Here is a 24,818-nt window from a genome sequence, read left to right on the forward strand (position 1 = left end):
GCCAAAAAAGTTGCAAATATAATGAGATATGATGTATTTCATTATTGCAAGTCCAACAAATGTTTAAAGACAAGCTGATTTCCATTTCCTAGAGTTGCATGAGGTCACTCAGAGTCAACCACACAATTAGTCATGCCTATGAGTATGTATGTTAACTTTCTGTTTCTTTCACATATGTGTGTATTTGTGTATGTGTGAGTTTTTTTAAGGGGGGTATTTATTTATGTCTATGTTTTAATCATCATGTAATTTTAGTTTATTATAGTGTATTTAATCTACATTTTATTATTTTTATTATCCTTTTTGGCAGCCGTGACACATACTGTACCCATTCGAGCCTCTTTTTGTGTGGTATTGACACTGCGTGTGCTCACTTCTAGTGAAAATTAGCTTTGAAAAAAAGAGGAGGGGAAACAAGAGCATCACAGATGAGTCTTCCTGTTTTCCGGGTCAACCACAAGATGCTTTGCTTATGCAAGCCAGTTTGTGTGTCTGGTTAGACTAGATCAACATTGAAGATTGCTTCCCGCGCGGTAAGAGCTGTCTGTTCTACTTGTTTGTCAATTATCCACTTTTGAACGCATTTTAGCAAACACATTTGCTAGTTAACTAAGCATACACTGGGCTACCGTTATGTCTATTCACATGCTCACTGATACAGATCAGGCACTTTAATGACAAATAGCAGCTGTTGCTTGAGACTGTACACTTATTTCTGTTTTCCGTTCCACTTTACTTGTCTGAATGGAGTGTGTGAAGGCAGGAGAGAACTAGCTAGGATGAAAAGAGCACTTTCTCTCTCTCTCTCTCTGTCTCTGCTAGTCATGCGCACCATAACTCAGGGTAATAAGACACGCTTAATGACACCAATGCACTATGTTTATTTGTTGATTGTGTGAAGCCAGGAGTGAACCAGCTAGGATGAAAACAGCACTTTCTCTCTCTCTCTCTCTCTCTCTCTCTCTCTCTCTCTCTCTCTCTCTCTCTCTCTCTCTGCATGTGCATAATAACTCAGGGTAATAAGACACGCTTAATGACACAAATGCACTATGCACTTTACTTGTCTGAATGGAGTGTGTGAAGGCACTTTCTCTCTATCTCGCTCTGTCTGCTCATCATAACTCAAAGTATTTTGAAGTCTGAAGTTGACTGTTTGATATATATATATATATATATGCACTGCAAGCTACATGAGATCGGGCCTATACTAATCCATGTGCTTTTTGAAAACGAACCCAAGAGCAATTGTATAAGAAGAGGTCTATAAAAATTGATATAAAAAAAGAGATTATTTGACAAGTTGGATATTTGCACATCTTAACCGTTAGAAACAGGGGGCACAGGGGACTTCCTCTTTTTTGGCACTTCTCGGAAAAAAAAAGTATTTCACCAGGTCATACAAAAAATAGAGTAACACAAAAGGCTAATGTACGCATGTGCTCAAATAGAATGTGCAGCCTCTGTGGAAACCACAGATTAACCACATTGACTTCAAAGAGCCTGCTGGATTTGACTTACAGTAACAACCCCCCCACATACACACACACACACACACACACACACACACAATGTGCACTGATTGTACAGCATTTATGCAATATGTATTTATATTGCTTATTTTTAAATGCATTATGTTGTTGCAGAATGTGTTATGTAAGATTACGTTTGCATAACACAGTGCAGTTCAAAGTGTGGGGTGGGCCCCACTAGTGGGGAATAGAGACATGTCAGGTGGGGCGCGATGAACAGGAGGAAATTCGTTTTTTTGTGCCTATCTTTAAAAATGCCTTTCTTGTTAAAACAGAGGGAAAGGTCATAGATTCAAAACAAAATAGCCACTCACAAACAAGTCATAAACAGACCGACATATTAATTAAAACTAGATGTACCGCAGAGCGGTACAAAATATGACCGCCGCCCAGTGCAGCACATTTTTTCCACAAAAATAAGTCACGCTGAAAGGCATATATGATTCTAACTGTCTCACTAAATTGCATTATCCATACTCAATTCTCACTGGTATCTGCTAAACAACAAGTACCAAAACATGATTAGTTCATAGATTTCACATGTAAAATTCATTTTATACAAGCCCAAGTCATACGTATGATTACTGTGAATGTATGTGTGTGTGTGTGTGTATCTGTTTGTGCACATGTGTGACCCCTGGAGGCAAACATACGGAAAAAAATTGGTCATCCTAGGCCCTACGGTTCTCGAGATATTCACAGAAAACTGTGTCTTCCCTACCCTCCTTTCGGGGGTCCAGTCCAGCGGGGAGGCTACAGATCAAAACGAAAAACGATGGTTCCATGCTATCCATGTGGGGTTACATGCCCACCAAGTTCCGTGTACCCCGGTCTTTCAGTGTCCCAGGAATCCTTGACGGAAATTTGGACATGCGGGGGAAAAAAAAAAAACGTGACTAAACCTATATGACCGCCGCTTCGCTGCGCGGCGGTCATAATAAGTAAGGGATAATGGCCACCAAGGTGTCCTGTTAAACTGAATTAATGGACGAGGGCAAAGACATACCAGCATGGTGCTCTTGAACAGTTCAAACAGGCAATGCTAGTTTATTTTAGAGCCTAGTTTAATTTATAGAATATAACTGATTGAGTGTCGATGAATAGTTTACTGTTCACTGGATGATAGACTACTGAAGTCATGCATTTATTGGTGTTTTTCTGTTAGAAACTCTGCATCATAGGATGAGTATTGAGGGATCATAGAGCATGAGTGAATTTGTGTAGGCTGTTATGTCTGAATAAATTAACTTTTTTCAAGTGGTGAAATATTTAGTGGTCATTTATGTAGGCTCACATAGCCTAAATTAGTCTTATATAATTGAATTGCATTGATCCTGACTGTAGACAAAGCATGGTTTATACTGTGGTTATCGAGGGTGCCCGGTGAAAACAAACAACAGAGTTTGAGATTAATGTTGGCAAAAATATTATGCCTATGTGTCTTTTAAACAGTAGAGATCTTCAATGGTCATTTATGCCGTCTTGTGTAGCCTAAACTAGACTTATATAATTTAATAGCATTTAATACATCATAAATCATAATGATGTACCGATTGTACCTATTTGCTTTAGTTGAAATGTGTTCATGCATGAGCTCATGAATTCCTGATGACTCATAAGATATAAAGGAATGAAGTGAGAATTAATGTACCCATACTGTAAAGTGTTACCAATATCTCACAAAGTATAGAGTTGTCAAAATAAAAATTACGTAGCACACCTACAGTATACGCAACGGTGGTTGGGCGAAGTTTGTACGTTTAACGGTTCAAGCTGAGTTGAACACAGAAATTGGTCGGAAGAATAAAAAAGAATAAGAGTTTTAGCGATAACAGTACAGTTCATTTGTAAACAAAGTGAATGACAACTGACATTTTCTCCTTTCAGTTCCACTGTACTGAGTGGATGAATGAACCAGTGATGGTGGAAATGGTGCCTTCTGTATCTCTGGCCCTATTTCTGCTTATCCTTGGTCTCACCATAACCCCAGGTAATAATTTGTTAAATGATAAATGCATTGTTAAACATATTTGTTTGAATGTTAGATAAGATCAGGCCAGCGTTGATCTGGTTGTTGTGATACAAAACTGGACAGAAATCGCAAGGTATTCAGTGTGCACCTCAAACAGTTAGTGTGCAGTCATGCTCATATAAGATGTGATGAAAATACTTGATACTTTTGCATGTTCAGTAATGGGGGCAATGACACTTACTTCCTCTATTTCTACACTATAATAAAAATGTCTTTCTCTTGCTCCTTTTAATAGAGCTAGGGAGAGGTTACTCTATGCATGTGCACTATGAGCTAAAATAGAACACAGCCAAACCTCACAACACAACACAACACAACATGGCTGATTTGACCTACAGTTTCATCTGCACTACATACACATCACTGATGCTTTCAACCAACAGCAACTCTACACGATGGAGCAAAGTGACCTGTTCTGAAATAATTGTAGTGCTCTTGCTCTCACAATGCAGAAGTGAAATAGAAGACAGTGAGACTGTAAAATTAAAATAAATGGTAACACTTTATATTAAGACACACATATTCACCATTAATTAGCTGCTTACTAACATGTATATTAGTAGCATACTAGCCTTTTGTTAGTCATTACTGTATGCATTATGCATCAATGCAGAATATGTTCCATATTCCAAAGTTGGATCCTAAATCGATTTTTGTATTGGTGCTAACTTGGCTGTCTGCTTCTTGTGTGCGCTGCAATACAAATGTGAATAGGAGGCAACTTTAGTTTAGGGAACACATGGGGTTAATAACACATGGGGGTTAATAACACATGGGGTTAATAACACATGGGGGTTAATAACACATGGGGTTAATAACACATGGGGATTAATAACACATGGGGTTAATAACACATGGGGGTTAATAACACATGGGGATTAATAACACATGGGGTTAATAACACATGGGGGTTAATAACACATGGGGATTAATAACACATGGGGGTTAATAACACATGGGGGTTAATAAGTGCCAAATTAATTGTGAATTAAATGTGAACAAAGACCCAACTTTAGAATAGGGAACATAGGCGTGCATACATAGACACTAGGTGGTGCTAAAGCACTAGGACGTTTTATGGGGGTTAATAAGTGCCAAATTAATTGTGAATTAAGACCCAACTTTAGAATAGGGCACATATTTTGCCTTACAAAGACTTAATTATTAGTTATTTGTACACTATTAGCCCTTGTGGTTCTGTGTCTAGTTCCATATGAATAGACCATCATTACCATTGATAAGTATTATTAGGTGTGAATAACTGTTCTTGTGGTACTACCACTTTACAAGCCCCATGCTGAGCCATGCATATTTAGGTCATAATTCATATGAACAACTTATTTAATAACTATGAATAAGGGGTAATTTGGAGCTTACATAGGGGAAATTCTTAAGTAAGGGTAGAATAAGGTCTTGCAGAATAAGGTATTAATTAGTGACGTATAATGACAAATGGCTAGTATGCTACTAACATACATGTTAGTAAGCAGCTAGTTAATAGTGAATATGCGTGTCTTAATATAAAGCGTTACCAAATAAATAAATAGATAAATAAAAATAAATACAGGGAAGATATCTTATGAAGAGCACAGTGCATTTTATCTTATTTCTACAGAAGTATTTTTGTACAGAGTGTAGCTGATGAGTGATAGTGATCGCATGAGTGTTTGTGCACAGTGTTTGGAAAATGTAACTTATATATATATATTTATTTATCCATGAATAACTGTTTGGGCCTTTGAATTTCAGGTGTTTCTGGTCAGGTGACGTGGGTGGTAACTATGACTCATTACAGTATCTGTGCTGTGACTGGATCATCAGTGGAGATGCCCTGCTCTTTCACTCATCAGCATAAACCTGATCTCATAGTCAATAAAGTCTACTGGGGGATTAATGCCCAAAGGGGCGTGCCATTACCTGATCTCTTAAATAATCAAGCGTATACAGGTCGAGTGCAATACGAAACAGATATGAAGAAAACCTGCACATTGATGCTGAGTGATGTGAGAGTCACAGATACAGCTGACTATTATGCCAGGATTCAAACAACAACAGAAAAGGAGAAATGGCAATCAACTAAAGTCACCCTTACTGTCAAAGGTAAAGAAACATTAGTAAGTGAGATATGAGATACTGAGCATATTCCAATAAGCATTTTTTTTATTGTAATCTGACTCCTACTGTATGTCCTCAACTCACCAAACTAAATGTTACATACAGCCCTTGCTGTTGATACATCTGGACCAGCGATTGAGGGGAAAGATGTTAGACTACGCTGTAAGAGTCACTGCAATCTGACACAAAGCTCCAAGATACTGTGGAAAAAGATTGGGAAGAATGTACTTGATACACAAACCAACAGCGATCTGATACTCCACAACATCAAGATTGAGGACGAGGGACACTATTCCTGTTCAGTGAAAGACAAAGCATACCATCCATCTCCACAAGTGAAGCTTAATGTCATGTGTGAGTAAACACAAACAATGTTTGAACCAAAGTGCCTATTTGAAACAAATCAGTACCATACTCCCCTGAATATTGTAAGTATATGGGAAAACTGGCCTTTGTGTTCTCTTATGCCAAATATTTTGCCTTTAGACCCCCCAAAGAAAACCTCAGTTTCTCTCAGTCCTGCTGGTGAGATACATGAGGGCAGTTCAGTGACTCTGACCTGCAGCAGTGATGCAAACCCACCAGTGGAGAGCTACACCTGGTACAGGACACACAGAACTGCAAAATCTACAGTGGGATCAGAACAGATTTACTCCCTCTTAAGTATCAGCTCTAAACACAGTGGGCATTACTACTGTGTGGTGAAGAATCAATATGGTGTTGGTAATTCTACAGCTGTTCACCTGGATGTTCAGTGTGAGTACAAAATGCCATTTTTTCAATAAATATATTGAAATAATAATAATAATAATTATTATTATTATTATTAATAACATTAAGAATAATAATGTCACAAAGTGAGAGATCAGTCAGACATTTACTCTTCACTCTAACCGATGTTACTGCATTGAAAACCAATTGTTATTTACAGTAGACTTCTAGGGTGGTAATAGAGTTGTACATGTTGTTTGTTTACAAATGTGATGTTTAAATGTTGGTTTGTTTGCTTCTTTAACAGATGCTCCCAGAACCATCTCAGCATCAGTCAGTCCCTCTGGTGACATAGTGGAGGGCAGTTCAGTGAATCTGACCTGCAGCAGTGATGCCAACCCACCAGTTCAGATCTACACCTGGTGTAAACAAGAGAAGAGTGAACAAGTGAGTGAATCAGCGATGTCAAAAATATCAGCCCAGCAGGTTTACAGCATCAGTAAAGCCCACTCTGAACACACTGGATATTACTACTGTCAGGCTAAAAACAAACATGGACACTCTGACTCTACAATTATGCATCTGGATGTTCTCTGTAAGTAAAGTGTAGAGTGCAAATTTAATTGGAGTCTGTATGTTTTATAGTAGGTGAAAATATTTTGTTTTCAATGTTACATTTGTTTCTTCAATCAGACCCCCCTAAAGGGACATCAGCGTCCCACAATCACACTGGTGATCTAAAAGAGGGCACTTCAGTGACTCTGACCTGCAGCAGTGATGCCAACCCACCAGTTCAGAACTACACCTGGTACAGGAAGACTGGAGATAAAACTGATAATGTAAGCTCAGGAAAGACCATCACCTTCACTCTGGACACCACTACTGCTGGACTTTACCACTGTAAGGCTAAAAATAGGATTGCCTCTGAGGATTCCAATGCTCTTAAGGTCTCACTGGCAGGTAAACATGACTAATTCCTCACAACTTTGTCCCAATAGAGATCCTTTATGTGATACTCACCTTCTCCTGCATCTTTGGTCATTTATTTATATTTGGATTTAATATCCATGGAGTTATGCTAGGCTGTTTATCATTATAAATCAGCCTTATAGTATCAGTGTGTCTGATGTGTTTTCATTTCTAAAAAGTTAGTTTCAATACTCATGGTCTCATGCAGGATTGTGTTTGTTTATAATTCAGGCTCAGGATGGCAAAGTATGGCTGCGATAGCAGGAGGAGTTGTTGCTTTCCTCACAGTTCTCATCGTGGTCCTGGCTGTTCTTATGTCCCGGTGAGTAACAAACACATATTTATTACGAATACTCAGGAAAGCGCTGCTCTATTTTTCAAGCCTGATAGAGCTCTGACACGTATGTTCTACCTGAGTGTTTTTTTTTTTTTTTTTTCAAAGAAGGAAGAATAATATGTCCAACTCAACCATCGTCTCTGGCAGCACAGTCAGGAATTCACAGGTGTGTAAATCGGGGGATCCGTGTGTTAGTAGGAAGTTAACAGTCATCACCGTCCATGACTTTGGTGAAAACCATAAGATAGGGGAACGGTACTAAAAGGGACACTCTTTACTAAGTGCTCTTTTTGCTAACTCTGCATGTAATGTTATGGCATACTGTATTTCCACGGTTACCCATCTGGGATTGTATCACAGAAAACCCACCGTCTGATCTGAATATGTGACCAGGCATGGCAAAACCAGACACATGTCTCCCCAGAGACATTTTGAGTTATTCACAGTTATTCACTTTTCTGAAAGTGTAGTTTCAAAGCTATCCAATGATGTCTCACTCATGGAGATCTGATAATATTTGAATAAGTTGTAGCCATTTTAAAGTATACACATCTCAAAGCTACAAGCTGAGAAATCAGGCTTTTCAATTTGACTACTTTCTCCCTCAATCCATGGGAGGGGAACACAATGGTCCTCATTTACATGACATTAAGATCAACCCTCCCCCCTGATCTGTCAGCCTGCAGTGCTAATGACCCATCGAGAACCAGCTAGTAGCAATGGATAAAGTAGTCTAAAACAAACATGAGATCACGTTTGCAAACCATGTTATTTTGAATGAACAACCAGTGCAAGGCACCAGGCTGGCAATGGATTTAGCAGGTTTAGCAATGGATAAAATAGTCCAAAACACAAACTAAACAAACATGAGATCACGTTTGCAAACCCTGTTAATTTGAATGCACACACGATGCAAGGCACCCTGCCATCAGTCAAAACAAGACATTCTCGCATAATTCAAATTAATTGCCCACCGAAACTATCTGTAATGGGTTTTGGCTAGTAGCCTATGGTGCCAATAGCTAACGACATTAGGCCTATGTTAGCTAGTAGCAATGGATAAAGTTTCTAACACACAAACTTTATCCCCATCAAATGTAACTGTGGAAATAGCATCTGATATCTTACGATCTTCCTCGTTGTAATTATCTTCGGCTAAGGTCAGCTCTAGATTAGGGATGTTCTCCAATGTAATGAAGTCGCCTTTATCATCAGATTCAGGTCATCTGCAATCCGCTGTGCTTTGTCCATCTCCATTCCAATTGTAAACAAACAGCATGCTGGTTCAGTAAGTAGCCATGAGGTTACTTCTAGCATACAGATGAGCTGATTGGCTGACAAAACAAAAGAGCACTAATAGTCACGCCCAATTCAAACGCTGGTTTACTTCCTGAAACTTAACCATTTTCAAAGACAAAATATACACTTTTAAAGCAACCAATGCGGTTATCTGAAACATGGAATTGCTTCTTTAGGACTTCAACTTGCACATTCTGCAAAAAAGCGAAAATAACTAATTTTGAAAAAAAAAACCTTCAAAGTCGTTTTTCGCGACTTGCGTCTCTGCGACTTGAGCCTGGTTTTGCCATGCCTGGTCATATATTTCTCCTGCCATCCTCCACAGGATGCTGCTGACAACGACTATGTGAATGTCAACCCGGCGACCTCTCACCCTGGCCAGAGTGTGGACTCAGGTGATCAGGATGATGTCCAGTACGCCAGCGTTCAGTTCAAGAGCTCCAGAGAACAGGAGGTGCCCGTTTACTCCACTGTCGAGGAGCCCAAACTCCACTCACAACAGCAGGTGCGGGAGGAGGTGCAGTACGCAGCAGTCAACTTCTCTAGACCTACTGCTGCCACCCAGTGAGTAGAATGGGGCATTACAAATGCAATGCACACATTCACTTTCATTCACACCATACTTATGCCCTCTGGTGCCTAATGGTGAATGCAATGGGATGAGACAAAAGCCAAAAAAACTAGATGTACTGCAGAGCGGTACAAAATATGACCGCCGCCCAGTCCAGCACATTTTTTCCACAAAAATAAATCACGCTGAAAGGCCTATAGGATTCTAACTGTCTCACTAAATTGCATTATCCACACTCAATTCTCACTGGTATCTGCTAGACAACAAGTACCAAAACATGATTAGTTCAAAGATTTCACATGTAAAATTCATTTTATACAACCCCACCTCCATCTTGCCTGTTCATAATTCTGAGAAATTCTTGAATTGTGTGCATGTACATGTTTATGTTATGTGTGTGTGTGTGTGTGTGCCTGCGTATGTGCCTGTGCATGCATGCGTACATATGTCTACTGTGTGAATGTATGTGTGTGCGTGTGTATCTGTTTGTGCACATGTGTGCACATGAAATGGGTTAACATGACCCCTGGAGGCAAACATACGGAAAAAAATGGTCATCCTAGGCCCTACAGTTCTAACCAACAAGGATTCAGTGTCCCGGGAATCCTTGTTGGTGTACGTGACTAAATGTACACATAAATTATTTTATTGTAAGGCCCCTCGTGAACGAAAGTACACAAAACTTGGCATGCATTCGGGGGTTTCATAATAATCCTACACTTCAATTTCGTGCAGTTTTGACCTTGTCAGCCAGAGATATTGTGATGAAAACTTTTTTGCTTTTTATTTTTTAACTAGGTGGCGCTATACATGAAATAAGTGGTAATGGGATGGGTTGACATGTCCCCTTAAGACCAACATACATAAAAAAGGTGGACCTCCTAGGCTCTACGGTTCTCGAGATATTCACAGAAAACTGTCTCCGGACACCTACAGGCCAGTTGGTGTATAGTAACATAAATTAATTTATTGTGTGGCCCCCCATGAACGGAATTCCACAAAACTTGGCGTGCATACAGAGGGTGTCATAATGATCCTACACTTTTCGTGCAGTTTTGACTATGTTAGGTCACAGATACCTGCGATTACAACACCTCATTTTTACTTTTTTGTGTTTAACTAGGTGGCGCTATACATGAAATGAGTGGTTATGGAATGGGTTGACATGGCCCCTTGAGATCAACATACAAAAAAAAAAAGTTCTTCCTAAACCCTACGGTTCTCGAGATATTCACAGAAAACTGTGTCTGCCCTACCCTCCTTTTGCTGCGCGGCGGTCATAATTATACTTGTCTACATAAATTTCACATCTATTTATGAAGCAAAAAAAAACACGTCTTAATTCAATTAACATCAAATAACTCATTTGTGAGTGTGTGTGTGTGTGTGTGTTCTACAGACCTTTGCCTCAGTGAATGTATGTCTAAGCATGTCTATTGTCCACAGTACCGGTGCAGATACAGATGTCTACAGTGCAGTCAGCAAACCCAGAAAGAAGAAGGCCTGCAGGCAGAGTACAGCTCACCAGCAGTAATGCGTGACCGATGACCTGATGGCCGATGACACACACACACACAGAGAGAGAGAGAGAGAGAGAGAGAGAGAGACGACCGATGACCTGATTGTGTGCACTTTCAAAACAGGCAGACACATGCAGCACACACACACACACAGAGAGAGAGAGAGAGAGAGAGAGAGAGAGATTACATTATGACCTGATGGTGTCTGCAATCAGTCTTAGAGGTTTGGGCACTCTCTCATGAAGAACGATGGAATACTGTAGCCTGCTGGTTTAGCTGTGAAGGGTCCATCAATTCATCCATTAATTTATTTAGTCATTTATTCATCTGTCTAAAACATTTACACATGGTCATTCATTAAGCTGAGACTTTAATCCAAGGCAATTTAAGATGCGAAGCAAAAAAAAAAAAAATCATCTATCAGTGTGTGATTCATTTAATGTGCTTGTTTTTATTGTGTTTTCGATATAGAAGTGAATTTTTACCTTGGCACATTTGCGAAAGTCTTCAATAGGAATCTCTTCTGTATAACATGACATTTCATCACATTCAACTTCATTTTGAAACCTTTATTATTATTATTATTATTACAGTATTATTATCAGTAACAATTGTATTTATTAAGTGTGGCATCACTTAAGTGTGCGATCATGCAAATTTATTTTTCTTGCAACCAGAGTGTATAATTTACACCAAAATGTGACAGGCCAAAGAGAGAGACATATATACCGTTTACTGCAATACATACTGTACAAGTTACTGTAATTGTCTGTATTCACTGATAAGCCTTATTTATTTCAAATGAGACATTTGTCAGTTATGTGACCTGTTATTTTGTCATTGTTTTGACTAAAATGATTCTTTAAAGACTGTTTTGTTGTTGTTTGTGTGTTTGTTTGTTTGTTGACTCTTTGCTGACTACATCAAAGTAGCAGTCATGGAAAATTCTGTAGCACATTTGAAAACAGATGCAATCCTTCACCTCTGCCATGGTAGCAGTCCACATGCAAACCCTGACAGCACTCTGGGTCATGCAGACCTTCCTGGAGATGATGATGTGCTCATATGGTCCTTTTCTGGGGCCCATTCATGAGACTCCACAAATTTGCCAGCTGTGTTGTGCTCACTGCTACCATAAAAGCTTCCCCTGGTGGCCAAAGTGTCACATAGCAACCAGAGACACGACCAGAAAACAGTGGTCCTGTAGAGGGAGCCCTTGAGACATCAAAATAGTTTCCCCTGGTGGCTAGACTTTAACAGTGCAACCAGTGACACTCATTCAGAGAGCACAGCCATCTCCCAGCCTTAAAGGAGAAGTCTGTAAAGGTTTCACATAGATCTCTGTTTCTCGAGGTCACTGAGTACTGTCAGTACAAAAAAAAACAAAAAAAAAACAATAGGTTTACCTAACTCGAATTGCTACAGCTAGCAGCTAACACATCCAGGAATCTACAGCTGCACAAGATCTATTTTGCCGATGCTCACACCCTGAATATGCCTGTCAACAACACATACATAAAGGAGGTGTTAAAATAAAGGCTGCTCGGTCGTCCTCTGTGTATTGTGAAGAGTCCATACAGGAAGTTGCATCTTTGCAGAGACATAAAGCTGCATTAAGGCACTTTAATGGGGGTGGGGTGGAGTGGGGGAAGTGGGTCGTATTTGATACTAGAAATTGCATTGATTATTGTGAACAACACTTGTGAATAGAGAATAGATAAGTGACTACGTATGACTCTTTCACAAGAGCCCATGATGTATGAAAGTAATTATAAGTTGATGCATAAATATTACTATCAATAAAAAAGGAGAGGAGGACTCGGAGGACGTACAGTGAAGGCCACCAGTGTAGATATTAATGCAGCGTTAACCACAAGCTCACTAACAGCTCGTTCTGGCACTAGTGGTCCGTCTTTGTGAACAGGACCGTACAGAGCAATAGCTGTGGCCGTAGGGCATCGAGCGACTTCATTCTGACTTGAATAACTTTTGAAACGGTAAGTTTTGAACCAAATTATTCTGTTAGTGCCACTGAATAAATCAGCCTTATAGTATCAGTGTGTCTGATGTGTTTTCATTTCTAAAAAGTTAGTTTCAATACTCATGGTCTCATGCAGGATTGTGTTTGTTTATAATTCAGGCTCAGGATGGCAAAGTATGGCTGCGATAGCAGGAGGAGTTGTTGCTTTCCTCACAGTTCTCATCGTGGTCCTGGCTGTTCTTATGTCCCGGTGAGTAACAAACACATATTTATTACGAATACTCAGGAAAGCGCTGCTCTATTTTTCAAGCCTGATAGAGCTCTGACACGTATGTTCTACCTGAGTGTTTTTTTTTTTTTTTTTTCAAAGAAGGAAGAATAATATGTCCAACTCAACCATCGTCTCTGGCAGCACAGTCAGGAATTCACAGGTGTGTAAATCGGGGGATCCGTGTGTTAGTAGGAAGTTAACAGTCATCACCGTCCATGACTTTGGTGAAAACCATAAGATAGGGGAACGGTACTAAAAGGGACACTCTTTACTAAGTGCTCTTTTTGCTAACTCTGCATGTAATGTTATGGCATACTGTATTTCCACGGTTACCCATCTGGGATTGTATCACAGAAAACCCACCGTCTGATCTGAATATGTGACCAGGCATGGCAAAACCAGACACATGTCTCCCCAGAGACATTTTGAGTTATTCACAGTTATTCACTTTTCTGAAAGTGTAGTTTCAAAGCTATCCAATGATGTCTCACTCATGGAGATCTGATAATATTTGAATAAGTTGTAGCCATTTTAAAGTATACACATCTCAAAGCTACAAGCTGAGAAATCAGGCTTTTCAATTTGACTACTTTCTCCCTCAATCCATGGGAGGGGAACACAATGGTCCTCATTTACATGACATTAAGATCAACCCTCCCCCCTGATCTGTCAGCCTGCAGTGCTAATGACCCATCGAGAACCAGCTAGTAGCAATGGATAAAGTAGTCTAAAACAAACATGAGATCACGTTTGCAAACCATGTTATTTTGAATGAACAACCAGTGCAAGGCACCAGGCTGGCAATGGATTTAGCAGGTTTAGCAATGGATAAAATAGTCCAAAACACAAACTAAACAAACATGAGATCACGTTTGCAAACCCTGTTAATTTGAATGCACACACGATGCAAGGCACCCTGCCATCAGTCAAAACAAGACATTCTCGCATAATTCAAATTAATTGCCCACCGAAACTATCTGTAATGGGTCCATTAATACACAGTGCGCAGCCTCTCAGGAGACAATAACTAGCTTGTATTCTCTCATCACTAATAATTCAAAGTAATCAGTCAGTTCATTCATGTTATATGCAAGGGAGACAAAGAAAGTCATTCCGCTGACTGCTGTCATGTTCAAAATAGCGCATATATTGCTATTGGTATTAAGCATGCTTGACATAAGATAATTTCCTGCATACCTGATTTCGTCTTCACATGACCAATTGAAGCGAGTACCTAATACAACGTTGTCTGTGCTTCAGGTGTGGAAACCTCCAAATGGGATGTTAACTACTATGTGGCTTAATAGGGTCTACTGTCAACATGGCCTGTTCTAACACATACCCAAGTGGTTTAACGTTCAAGAAAGCTTACTGGACAACAACAACAACAACAACAAAACCACCTCCTGATCTTTCCGAGGAACCACGTTATCAAGGGAGAGTTCAGGTGGATTGACAGGTGTACGCTGAGCCTGTCCAATCTGATCACAGGAGGCGCTGTTGGTTACTACTGCAGGATCACCAGCAGTGAAGAGGCACAGAAATGGCTGGGTAAACCGGGAGTTGAATTGTCTGTCAGGGTAATCTAATATATGATCCTTGGAGACTTGTCTCTCACAACTTGGTTAGAACAATCTTGCTGATTGATTTTATGAAAACAAACTAACTAGTAGTAGTATTAGCACTAGTAGGTCCTAGTAATGTACCCAAGACCTACAGTAGCATAAAGCTAAATGCCTCAGACATACAGACACTAGGTTGGCTAATGACTATCTGTCTGTCTGTATCTCACTATGTCTGTATCCCTATCAATCAATCTATCTATCTATCTAGTATTGGTATATATACTCTTTTGATCCCGTGAGGGAAATTTTGAAAAAAAAAATACTAATCACTTAACTAATAACCCAATTAATGATGCTCTTAGCTATTGTCAGTCAATAAGTCAGTATTGGCATCGGCTCCTGTTCTCTCTGTGGGGTTGTCACAGCACTGAGACCTGTCTGTGGTGCGCATTGTGGTTTCAAGTTAGAGCCCAACACTTTTTGTGTCTCCGATTGTCTGGGTAGATCCACCAACGGACGTCTTAGTGTTTGTGAGGCTCTCTGGAAGAATACTCCCCAGCACTTCAGTGACTTTGACCTGCAGCAGTGATGCCAACCCACCAGCGCAGAGCTACACCTGGTTTAAGGTGGATGAGTCCACTCCAGTAGGATCAGGACAGCAGTACAGCATCACTAACATCAGATCTGAGGATGGAGGACAGTACTACTGTGAGGCCAGGAATACAATGGGAGCCAATAATTCGACTTCACCATCCATCACTGCTGAAGGTATGCAATATTTGTGTGTGTGTGTGTGCGCGCGTGTCTCTCTCTCTCTCTCTCTCTCTGTGTGTGTGTGTGTGTGTGTGTGTTTGTCTCTCATTACCCCCTGTGTAATCAGGTTAGTTGGAGTAAAAAGTATTTCTAGTCACTGGGAGGTTCGTCTTTAAAGCCTTTTTTCCTCACAGGAGAATACACCGCCATCTTGGTTTTTTGTGTTTGGAGCGGCTGCCATGTGTGGAACTGTTGGCTTCATCTGTGTCATCTACCAGATAAGGTGGCAATCATTTATTCACTATTATTACTTATCTATGCATTACAATAAAAAAGGACAAACAAATCCCACATGTGGGATGACTTTTCTATACATGATTATTTTTATTGTTTTTATTTCAGCCACTTTTGTAAGAAATCTATGAAGTCCATGGAATCAGCCGAAAAGATGGATGTGAGTATAGTTACTGCCCATACACAGAATGTTGTTCTTTTTGTAAATGTTGTAAAAAGCTACATGTTACAGTGGAAAATTGTGTCTGTTTTTGTAGGATGAAGATGATTATGTGAACGTCAATGAGCCAAATGCAGATGGGCAGAATCCCAAGCCTGACAACGAGGAAGAGGAGATCTACCAAAATGCTTAGATGATTCATCACTGTCAGGCTGCAGGCCTTTGTAATGAATAAGTACACTTTCAAAACAGACAAACACATGCACACACACACACACACACAGAGGGAGAGAGAGAGAGAGAGAGAGAGAGAGAGAGAGAGAGAGAGAGAATACATGACAAACCCAATGTCACACACCTTCCTACAGAAATTAAAACACAAACAAATAGTCAGTGAGTCAAGTCATTATCTTATTGCCGTTTATAGTCATTGTTTTCTGCTTTAAGTTGTACAGTATAAGACTCCTCTTTATAGGAACTCTTTGAGAGTTGGTAATTTTTCATCTAGCCACTGGTGTTTTCATGTATTGTGCAGGCATGAATTGTAACTTGAACTTACCATGCAATCCAATGTTTTAAACTTTTGAAAATATATGAAAAAAATTGTGTTCTGAAAAGACAGGGAACCATCCATCTGATTCATTTTCTGGAAAATGTTGCTGTAAGACTATAGCTAGCATACAATTGTGAATCAACTGCAAAGGTTATTGTTGAGAATGGCACAGGACAATAAAAAAAAAAGCTGTGAATCTTCATTGTTGTTTAAAAATAAAAAATGTTTTCAACATATAGCCACATCATTTGTTTGTCAATAAAGAGTACACTGTTTATTAAGATATCAACTTCCCTGTTCAGTTAGTGTAATTGTTTACCTTATTCATTTTACTTGCATGAGATTAGTGTAAAGACATCAAGAAACCAGCAAAATAGTTAAATAATAATGTGACAGGTCAATTGCTTGATGTTCTCGACCAAGTAGCATCTGGCTCTCTGTGGAATGAGCCTTTCCTTCTGACTGTTCTATAATGCCCCTTCTGGTGTGCATGAGTATTGCAGTGTTCCACCTCGATACTGCATTTGAAATTGCAGCTATAATACATGCTATACAACACAATATGTAATACATATGTTTACCTCTGGGGGGATTTTGGCACTATTCCGAGTTTCCCAAGTAACCATTCAGTGTGACATGTAAACATGTAATGCAGTTATACAATAATAGTGAGTAGACATAACATGTATTGGTTGCATTGCTCAGATTTGCCATTTGGTGCAGCTTTTTGCAAATAAATTCCAATACACTTGCTATGTGTAAAATGTTCTTTTCATCAATGTGAAGTGATTATAGATGTTTTGACATGTTATGAATGTTATGTTATGAATGACATACCTCTCATTTTTATTGAAAATAAAACTTCTTTGTGGATGGAAATATAATCAACGTTTCAAAGATTATGCTGGACGCTTTTGCCTTTAAAGTGGGAGAGAGAGATGGGAGTGGGCTCATGAAATGAGGATGGGTCTGAATTAAATCTGGGTCCCTGGAGAGACTAGTAAAACACACTAAGCACACAGTGAACACACAGTGAGGTGAAGCACACACTAATTCCGGCGCAGTGAGCTGCCTGCAACAACAGTGGGGATTAGGTGGCTTGCACAAGGGCACTTCAACCGTTCCTACTGGTCGGGGTTCGAACCGGCAACCCTACGGTTACAAGTACGAAGCCCTAACCATAACAGACAAGATATTATAGAATACAAATTTCATGCAAACCAAATTTCAGCAAAACATTCACAGTGAACTTATTTGTACTCTTTCCTGGTAACTGTGCAACATCTGACGGATTTCCCCAGATGGCATCACAGAAATGTCAAATATAGAAGCGTGAAAACCTAAAAAAAACAAAACGTTGCCACGGTGACAAGCTTGGTTCCTGTTCAGACAGCTTCACTTGTTGTCATGATACCACTGCTCTTCAAGGATAACGGCAAGGTAAGAAGAACTGAACCTGCATTAGTGTTAAAAGTATGTTGATCTATAGTCTCATTAGAAAATATGCACTTCTAACTGTGCACTAATTCAGAGTGACGTATTTGCGATAACACATCTCTGTGTTTCTACAAGTGTATAATAGTTGTAATGTCTAAACAGGGTTATGTAAGGATGAGGGGTGTGAATCTCTTACTTTGATGATTCTGTTGATCGTTCAAGGTGAATCAAATATGTGTCTTTTCTTGTTTATTAGAGTTTAAAGCAACTTACAGCCGTATTTGAAATATGAGTTGTATGAGTGGGAGGATTGGGGTTATGCTGTTTAACTGTGTGTGACATGTAGTCTCTCTCTCTCTCTCGCTCTGTGTGTGTGGGTGTGTCCGGTGTCTGTGTGTGTTATCTTATTTACTGTAGACAAAACTGTAAAACTGAAGTCTGGTGATCTTCCCGATCTTACAGACGACCCAAACTACAGAGACAGTACCAGCGTAGACTGTCAGCCTAGAACTAAAACATGTAACCTACATATGGACCCTTTCAACAAGGTAAACAAAAACAATGCTTGAACGTTCTATTTGGGCCCCAATCTACTTCCTCTGCATTGAGATAACATATGGAATGTTAAAACGGAAGTCTTGTGGGGCCAACTATGATGCTGATAATGGAACTCTCTTGAAAGGGTCTATAGAATTAGAATTCTATAGGATTAGAATACAATGATTTTATTGTACAGCTGTGCAAACAATTCACATAACAGTAGGCTATACACAAAACAAGCAGCAGAAAATAATAGAAAATAAAAGTAATAGTCATACAACATTAGGTGACCAACTGTTGCTCGGACAGTCTTAGGACACAAGGTGAACTACCAACTACGAAGATGAACTACGTAGATGGGGGAATATTGCCACTTTGAGTGAGTCAGAGGACTGATGTCAAGTTAAATGCTGTTTGCTGACACTGTACTCTCCCTTTTTGTTCTTTATTGTCAAATGATTGGCATTTGATAAACATGTCAATGTTACCAACATTTACCTGTATCTGACAGTAATTCTGCATTGTAGACACATACGAGGAAGCACAGAGGAGCCTGGGGAGGTACCTGAAACAACAGTGTGACACAACAGACATGGAGTCAGATGCAGAAAAGAAAACCTCTGGAAGATTTAAGAGGTTTCCACAAATTCCAAAAAAGGTTGTTTATCAAATGCCAATCATTTGACAATACCCACCACGACTAATGAGGACTCTGATAGGTTGGAAGGTTTGCCACCCATCACATGGCTCATCCCTCCTCTTGATTGCAGCCCGGACCTTGGCAGTGTCTTTTGAAGGGAAGGGAGGCCAGAAGACCTTCTCCTCATGCACCCAGGTGGATGTGCCCGTTTGGATGGAGGCTGGCCTTAATGCTGTTTTCACCTTCAGTTACTGTAGGTACAGAAACCATGCATGTTTTCTGTACTTACAGTAACTGAAGGTGAAAACAGCATTAATTCATTTTTTGATAACTCATCTTTTTACATTTTAGAGCAAATCAAATCTACGCTCAAGAGGAATTTGACCAGGAAGGCCAATGCCAGCCTCCATCCAAACGGGCACATCCACCTGCACCCAAGGTTTCATTGCCAGGTATGGCAAGCTGGATTTGTGTGTGTGTGGGGGGGGTGCACTCTGACCCTATTTGGCCCATGGCCTATTGTAATCTCCTTTCATTCCTCCAACTCTTTGTTGATACAGAAACAGCATCCACCACCCTGCAGTCCCCCCAAAGTTATAGTCCAGTTTATCACAATCTCCAGCCCCTCTCCAAATTCAGTGAGCTACCAGGTCCTGCAATCCCCTGCGATCTTACCTTTCACAGAGGACTTCCTGGCCACGACACATCTCACACAGTTGCCTTCAGTCCAACCTGGGCCCACTACCTTCCAAGGGTTTTCACCTGAAGGTATGTTATAAAGGGAATATTTCATGTAATAGTTAACTCCTATGTCCAGCACTACTGTACATTATTTTTTTTCTTCTTTATGGTTGTTACAGATACAAGGGACACTGCCAGGCAGGCTCTAAAAGGCAAGTGCAACTTTTGTGCCTTTAGATTATCATGTGACAGATTGCCACTTAGGCAGGGCAATTAGAATGTTGTGAATGGCCATATAGTTGTTTGCATCCCCTTACTTTTGTTATTTCAACATGAAAACATACAAATCCTTGAACTCAGCTGCGCTAAATACCTTTTCCCGGTCAACACATGTGGCTTTGCAGAAGCTGCTGGTAATGGTCACCGAGCTCTCCTCTGAAGTGAGGGACCTTCGGAAGGAAGTCCAGGAGTTCCGGCAGTCTTGCAGGTGCTGCCAACCTGTAAGTGTGGCACAACAGATGGCCCAGGCAGATGTGCTGGAGATGCCCATCCGAAGCATGGATGAATTCGACCATGCAGAGGCTAGTCTCCAAACTCCCGAGGCCTGCAAGACATTGGTAACTACATCATTGCTGTGGAATGCTGGAACATGGCAACAAGCTTTTCAAACGTATTAAAGAAATCAACCCTTAGCCCTGTTGTTTCACATGACCGAGTGCTGTTGGTAGGTATGAGAACGACAGATTTTGTACAACATAGCAAAATGGCAGCCAACGCTAACTGATGAGGTCAAGGAAGTTTTGTTTTCCTGTGCCCCATCAGTTAGCGTTGGCTGCCAGTTAACAAATTTGGTCTACAATGTACCAAATGCTGTCGTTCTCATACCTACCGACAGCACCCGGCAGCCTCAAAGAACAGGAATGGAATATGGGTTGATTGACTGGATTTATCACTTAAGTTTCAAAAAATATTTCACACATAAAGGAGAAATCTGGTGTTAATCAATCAGTAGTCTTGTTGTTGATGTTGCTGAGAGCTGTCAGTTGGTATGAGGGTAAGGGGCACAATAAACTTTGTTTTGTGTCACATGCCCCCTGCCCTCAGGAGCACATCACAATTGTAGCATAATGTGAAAAAGTAAAAGGGTTATGAAGTTAAATGGATTCTTAAAACTTTGTTTCCATTTTGTTAAACTTTGATTTGTTTTAATTCCATTTTCCTCTGCCCTAAACCCATCAGTGAGCTTTAGCAACAGTTTTGCTATATGGTCTATGTTGTACCAAATTCTCTCTCTCATACCGACAGCAATCAGCAATGCCAAACAACCGGCCTATTGATTGATTCACAAAGAATTCTTTTTTTTTTAAATGCCTCATGCAAAACTACTTTTGCCACATTTTTTGTAACCAATCTTAGTTCATTCAGACTTGGAAATTGGTCCTACTCAAAGCAACATACCATCATAAAAAAAGCTGCTCTTCATCATATCAGCACAGTGCCCATATACAAAATATAGATTTTGATTAGAGATTATTTCTTTACCTGTATTTACAACCTAAAGTCAGTTATGATGAAATAAGATGCACTTTGTACTATCCATGAAATAATTTGTCATCTGAAACTCATGATCACTCTATTTTTATAACAGATGACTCGCCTGACAGTTGTTGGTGGCAACAGTTTTGAGTCGAGGGTCCGCCGAATTCTGTCATTGCTGTTAACCAATGAAGTGGCCTCTGGTCTGAACTGGGCTGGAAAAAAACTGAAGGAGGAGAATAAGCAGAAGAGGGCCTTCAGAGACACAAAGCTGCAAATGCATTTACGGTAAATCATTTCTGCTACCATTCTGCCTTTGTCACACGGTAGCATGCACTAGTGATGCCTGCATAGAGGCACGCATGCTCCCTGATCTTGGCTTTAAGCTCATCCTGCTTTTCGCGCGCATCTGAAAAAAAAATCTCCTGCATGCACGAGGCTGAAATGTCTCGTGCGACAGTAGAAATGACGCAATTGTGACGTCACATTGTCGCGCTACCGGTCGGGAGTGGCCAGTATGTAACAGGTCTAACTCATCAATATTTCAATCAATGGGCATAAATTATATTTCATAGTTGAAATGTAGCTAAACTACATGAAGAAAACAAAAAAATAATTATTTACGTGGAGAAATACATATTTTTGAGAACAATAAAAAAAACACCCAAACTCATTAAAATATATTTTCGGATTTATTTAACTATTTTACATATACCAGTTTCATTCAAAAAAACTATGACTTTTGCCCGTTTTGATGGTTGCTATTTTACATGTGCAAGGCCCGCGCACCGCTGACTTAAAATATTTTTGACGGCTTTGTGACGTTTACTCAGAAGATAGCCTATTCTCTTAATAGTTCATCGGTTTGTTTGCTATAACCGTTACAGTTATATAGTTCAGTGGTTTAGCCATGTGAGCAGCCTAAAAAAAGCAACGTTAAACTAGTACAAGACAGTATTTTTTAACTCTAATATTAAGGCCTGCTTACCTGATGTTTCCAGATTTAAATTCCCTTCAGATCTGTCACCTGCTGCATCGATGATGACTGTTGAGCCGTACCAGTGTGACCTTCTCAGAGCAGAATTCACTTCTTATCCAATGAGCACAAACTTTCGCATAGCAACTATACTCCCACCAATCAGAGAACGAGAAACATGATCGACATTCAACGTTTTCCATCCCACTGTACGAACCAGGCTTAGTGTCATTTATAGCAATACAGTGCCTATAAAACGTATTCAGCCCCATGCTAAAGTTGACTAAAACGAGGAATAAAAACAAATAATCTTTGTTAATGCCTAAATTAAAAAAATGAGGATGCCTAATGCCTAAATTAAAACAAATCCAACCTTTAAGGACACCAATTTTCTTTGTGAATGAATAATGTATCGTAAATAAATGAATGTTCTTAATTAAAATACAGGGTGCATAAGTATTCATACCCCCTATATTACTATGTTAAACATATGTTGAATTCCCATAGAGGCAGGCAGATTTTTATTTTAAAAGGCCAGTTATTTAATGGATTCAGGATACTATGCATCCTGATAAAGTTCCCTTGGCCTTTGGAATTAAAATAGCCCCACATCATCACATACCCTTCACCACAGCCTACCTAGAGATTGGCATGTATTTTCAGTTAGCCTATTAGCTGGTTTGATGCATTGAGCTTAATGAGCATCAAACCAGCTAATAGGCTAATACATATCACCACCAAAATGTAATCATCTGATCGTTGTCCTATACCCGTTGTCCGAAATGTTCATTCAAAATCTGTGCAGTAGGCTAGGGCTACTTTTCGAGTTATCAGTGTTTCTCAAAGTGTGGTCCACAAGCTATCCCAAGTGGTCCGCGAGCAGACGTGATAAAATATAATATAGATGAGCTGTTTGCAATATTGAACCAAAGTGTAAATCCAAACAGTTCTGCAACACTGTAAGCTATGCCAGTTTAAACCATGAATCACCTGACACCATAAGCAAGGTGCAAGACAATAATCAAAGTGGTTCATCGAGTAGGCCTATTGTGTAGGCCTATAGTATGGCTTTTGTTTAGCTAGGTGGGTTTTTTTTATAAGTTACGTGGTCCTTGGTCTGAAAAAGTTTTTGAGAAACACATTGTAATTCTACAAACAGACAAACGCCGGCAAAAACATAACATAATAGCCTAGGCTACATCAGTTATTCAAAATGTGTAGGCCTAATTTCTCTAACCGAAAATGTGTTTTGTGTTGTTATTTGTTTCAGATGCCCTCATCCAGCAGCCTGGTGCTGTCATGAATGACTTTTCATTCGCTCAAGCTGTCCAGAAGTGGCTTTGCTACACGCCAGACCGAGCAGGAGGAGTTGGCCATGGAACTGATTTTCCAAATGAAAATTAAATAAAGTTGATGATTTTTAAAAAAAAAAAAAACACGTGTGTTTGCTATTTTTACTACATCAAAATTGACTTCCAAATTAAATAAGGTTGTCTAGGACATCCTGGCTGTAGATAAAGCAGGATATATATTATAGTATTTGTATGTAGTAGTTTTAAATTACTAAACTATTTCTACTGGTATTATTAATTGAAATATAATTGAAAGTGCATTGATCTGTAGTTACGTTGCACTTTCAATGTTGTTTCAACATTAATTGAAATACAATTGATATTCTGCTGGTCTATAGTTAATAAATCAACATTGTTTCAATATTAACGGAGGGTGCAAACTGATGTTGAATCAACATCGAAATCCGACATTGATTCAATGATTTAACGTTGACAGTGCAATGTTGATTCTACATCGTTTCAATGCCCGTCTGCTATCTGGGTATTGATTTATTTCTCGCAATTTAGAATACCAGGGATTATGTTAATATTGCCCTGGGTGGAAAATCTGATGCCATCCAACCGAGCTTTAACCTCAACACCACCCAACCTGATGGAGTTTACCAGAGCCTGAACCCCAACACCATCCAACCTGATGCAGTTTACCAAAGCCTGAACCCCAACACCATCCAACCTGATGCAGTTTATCAAACCTTGAATGCAAACACTCCCTAAAATGTACAGTTCAGGTAACATAAATCTGTGTAGTTTGTACACAAACAGTATTTACTCTGTATACTTTGTTGCTGACACTTACACTTACATTTTATGTTTAAACATGTTTTATCTTAGGTGCATTCAAATACGGCAAACATCAGTGAAAGTCAGTAGCAACTGTGTACTAAATTCTAACTATTTGAGGAAAATATTCCATTGTAAGGGTAACCCATTATCCAGATCACGGCCAGTTCTGCTGTAAGTCTGTGGAGACTGTTCACAAAACATTTGTCGAGAATT

At 39.6% G+C, this 24,818-nt stretch overlaps 1 protein-coding gene across 1 annotated transcript; it reads left to right on the plus strand.

The window, feature by feature from the left end:
• Positions 1-449: 449 nt before the first annotated feature.
• On the plus strand, positions 450-11,948 carry LOC121719443 (B-cell receptor CD22-like). Its single transcript, XM_042105084.1, has 12 exons — positions 450-533; positions 3,417-3,519; positions 5,311-5,661; positions 5,782-6,030; positions 6,163-6,432; positions 6,695-6,982; positions 7,081-7,347; positions 7,588-7,678; positions 7,799-7,859; positions 9,318-9,556; positions 11,010-11,117; positions 11,172-11,948. Exons 2-11 carry the CDS (start codon positions 3,435-3,437, stop codon positions 11,095-11,097), a joined length of 1,989 nt encoding a protein of 662 aa, XP_041961018.1. The 5' UTR covers positions 450-533; positions 3,417-3,434; the 3' UTR covers positions 11,098-11,117; positions 11,172-11,948.
• Positions 11,949-24,818: the final 12,870 nt, after the last annotated feature.

The sequence above is a fragment of the Alosa sapidissima genome, chromosome 9, assembly GCF_018492685.1.
Source record: "Alosa sapidissima isolate fAloSap1 chromosome 9, fAloSap1.pri, whole genome shotgun sequence".
NCBI lineage: Eukaryota > Metazoa > Chordata > Actinopteri > Clupeiformes > Clupeidae > Alosa > Alosa sapidissima.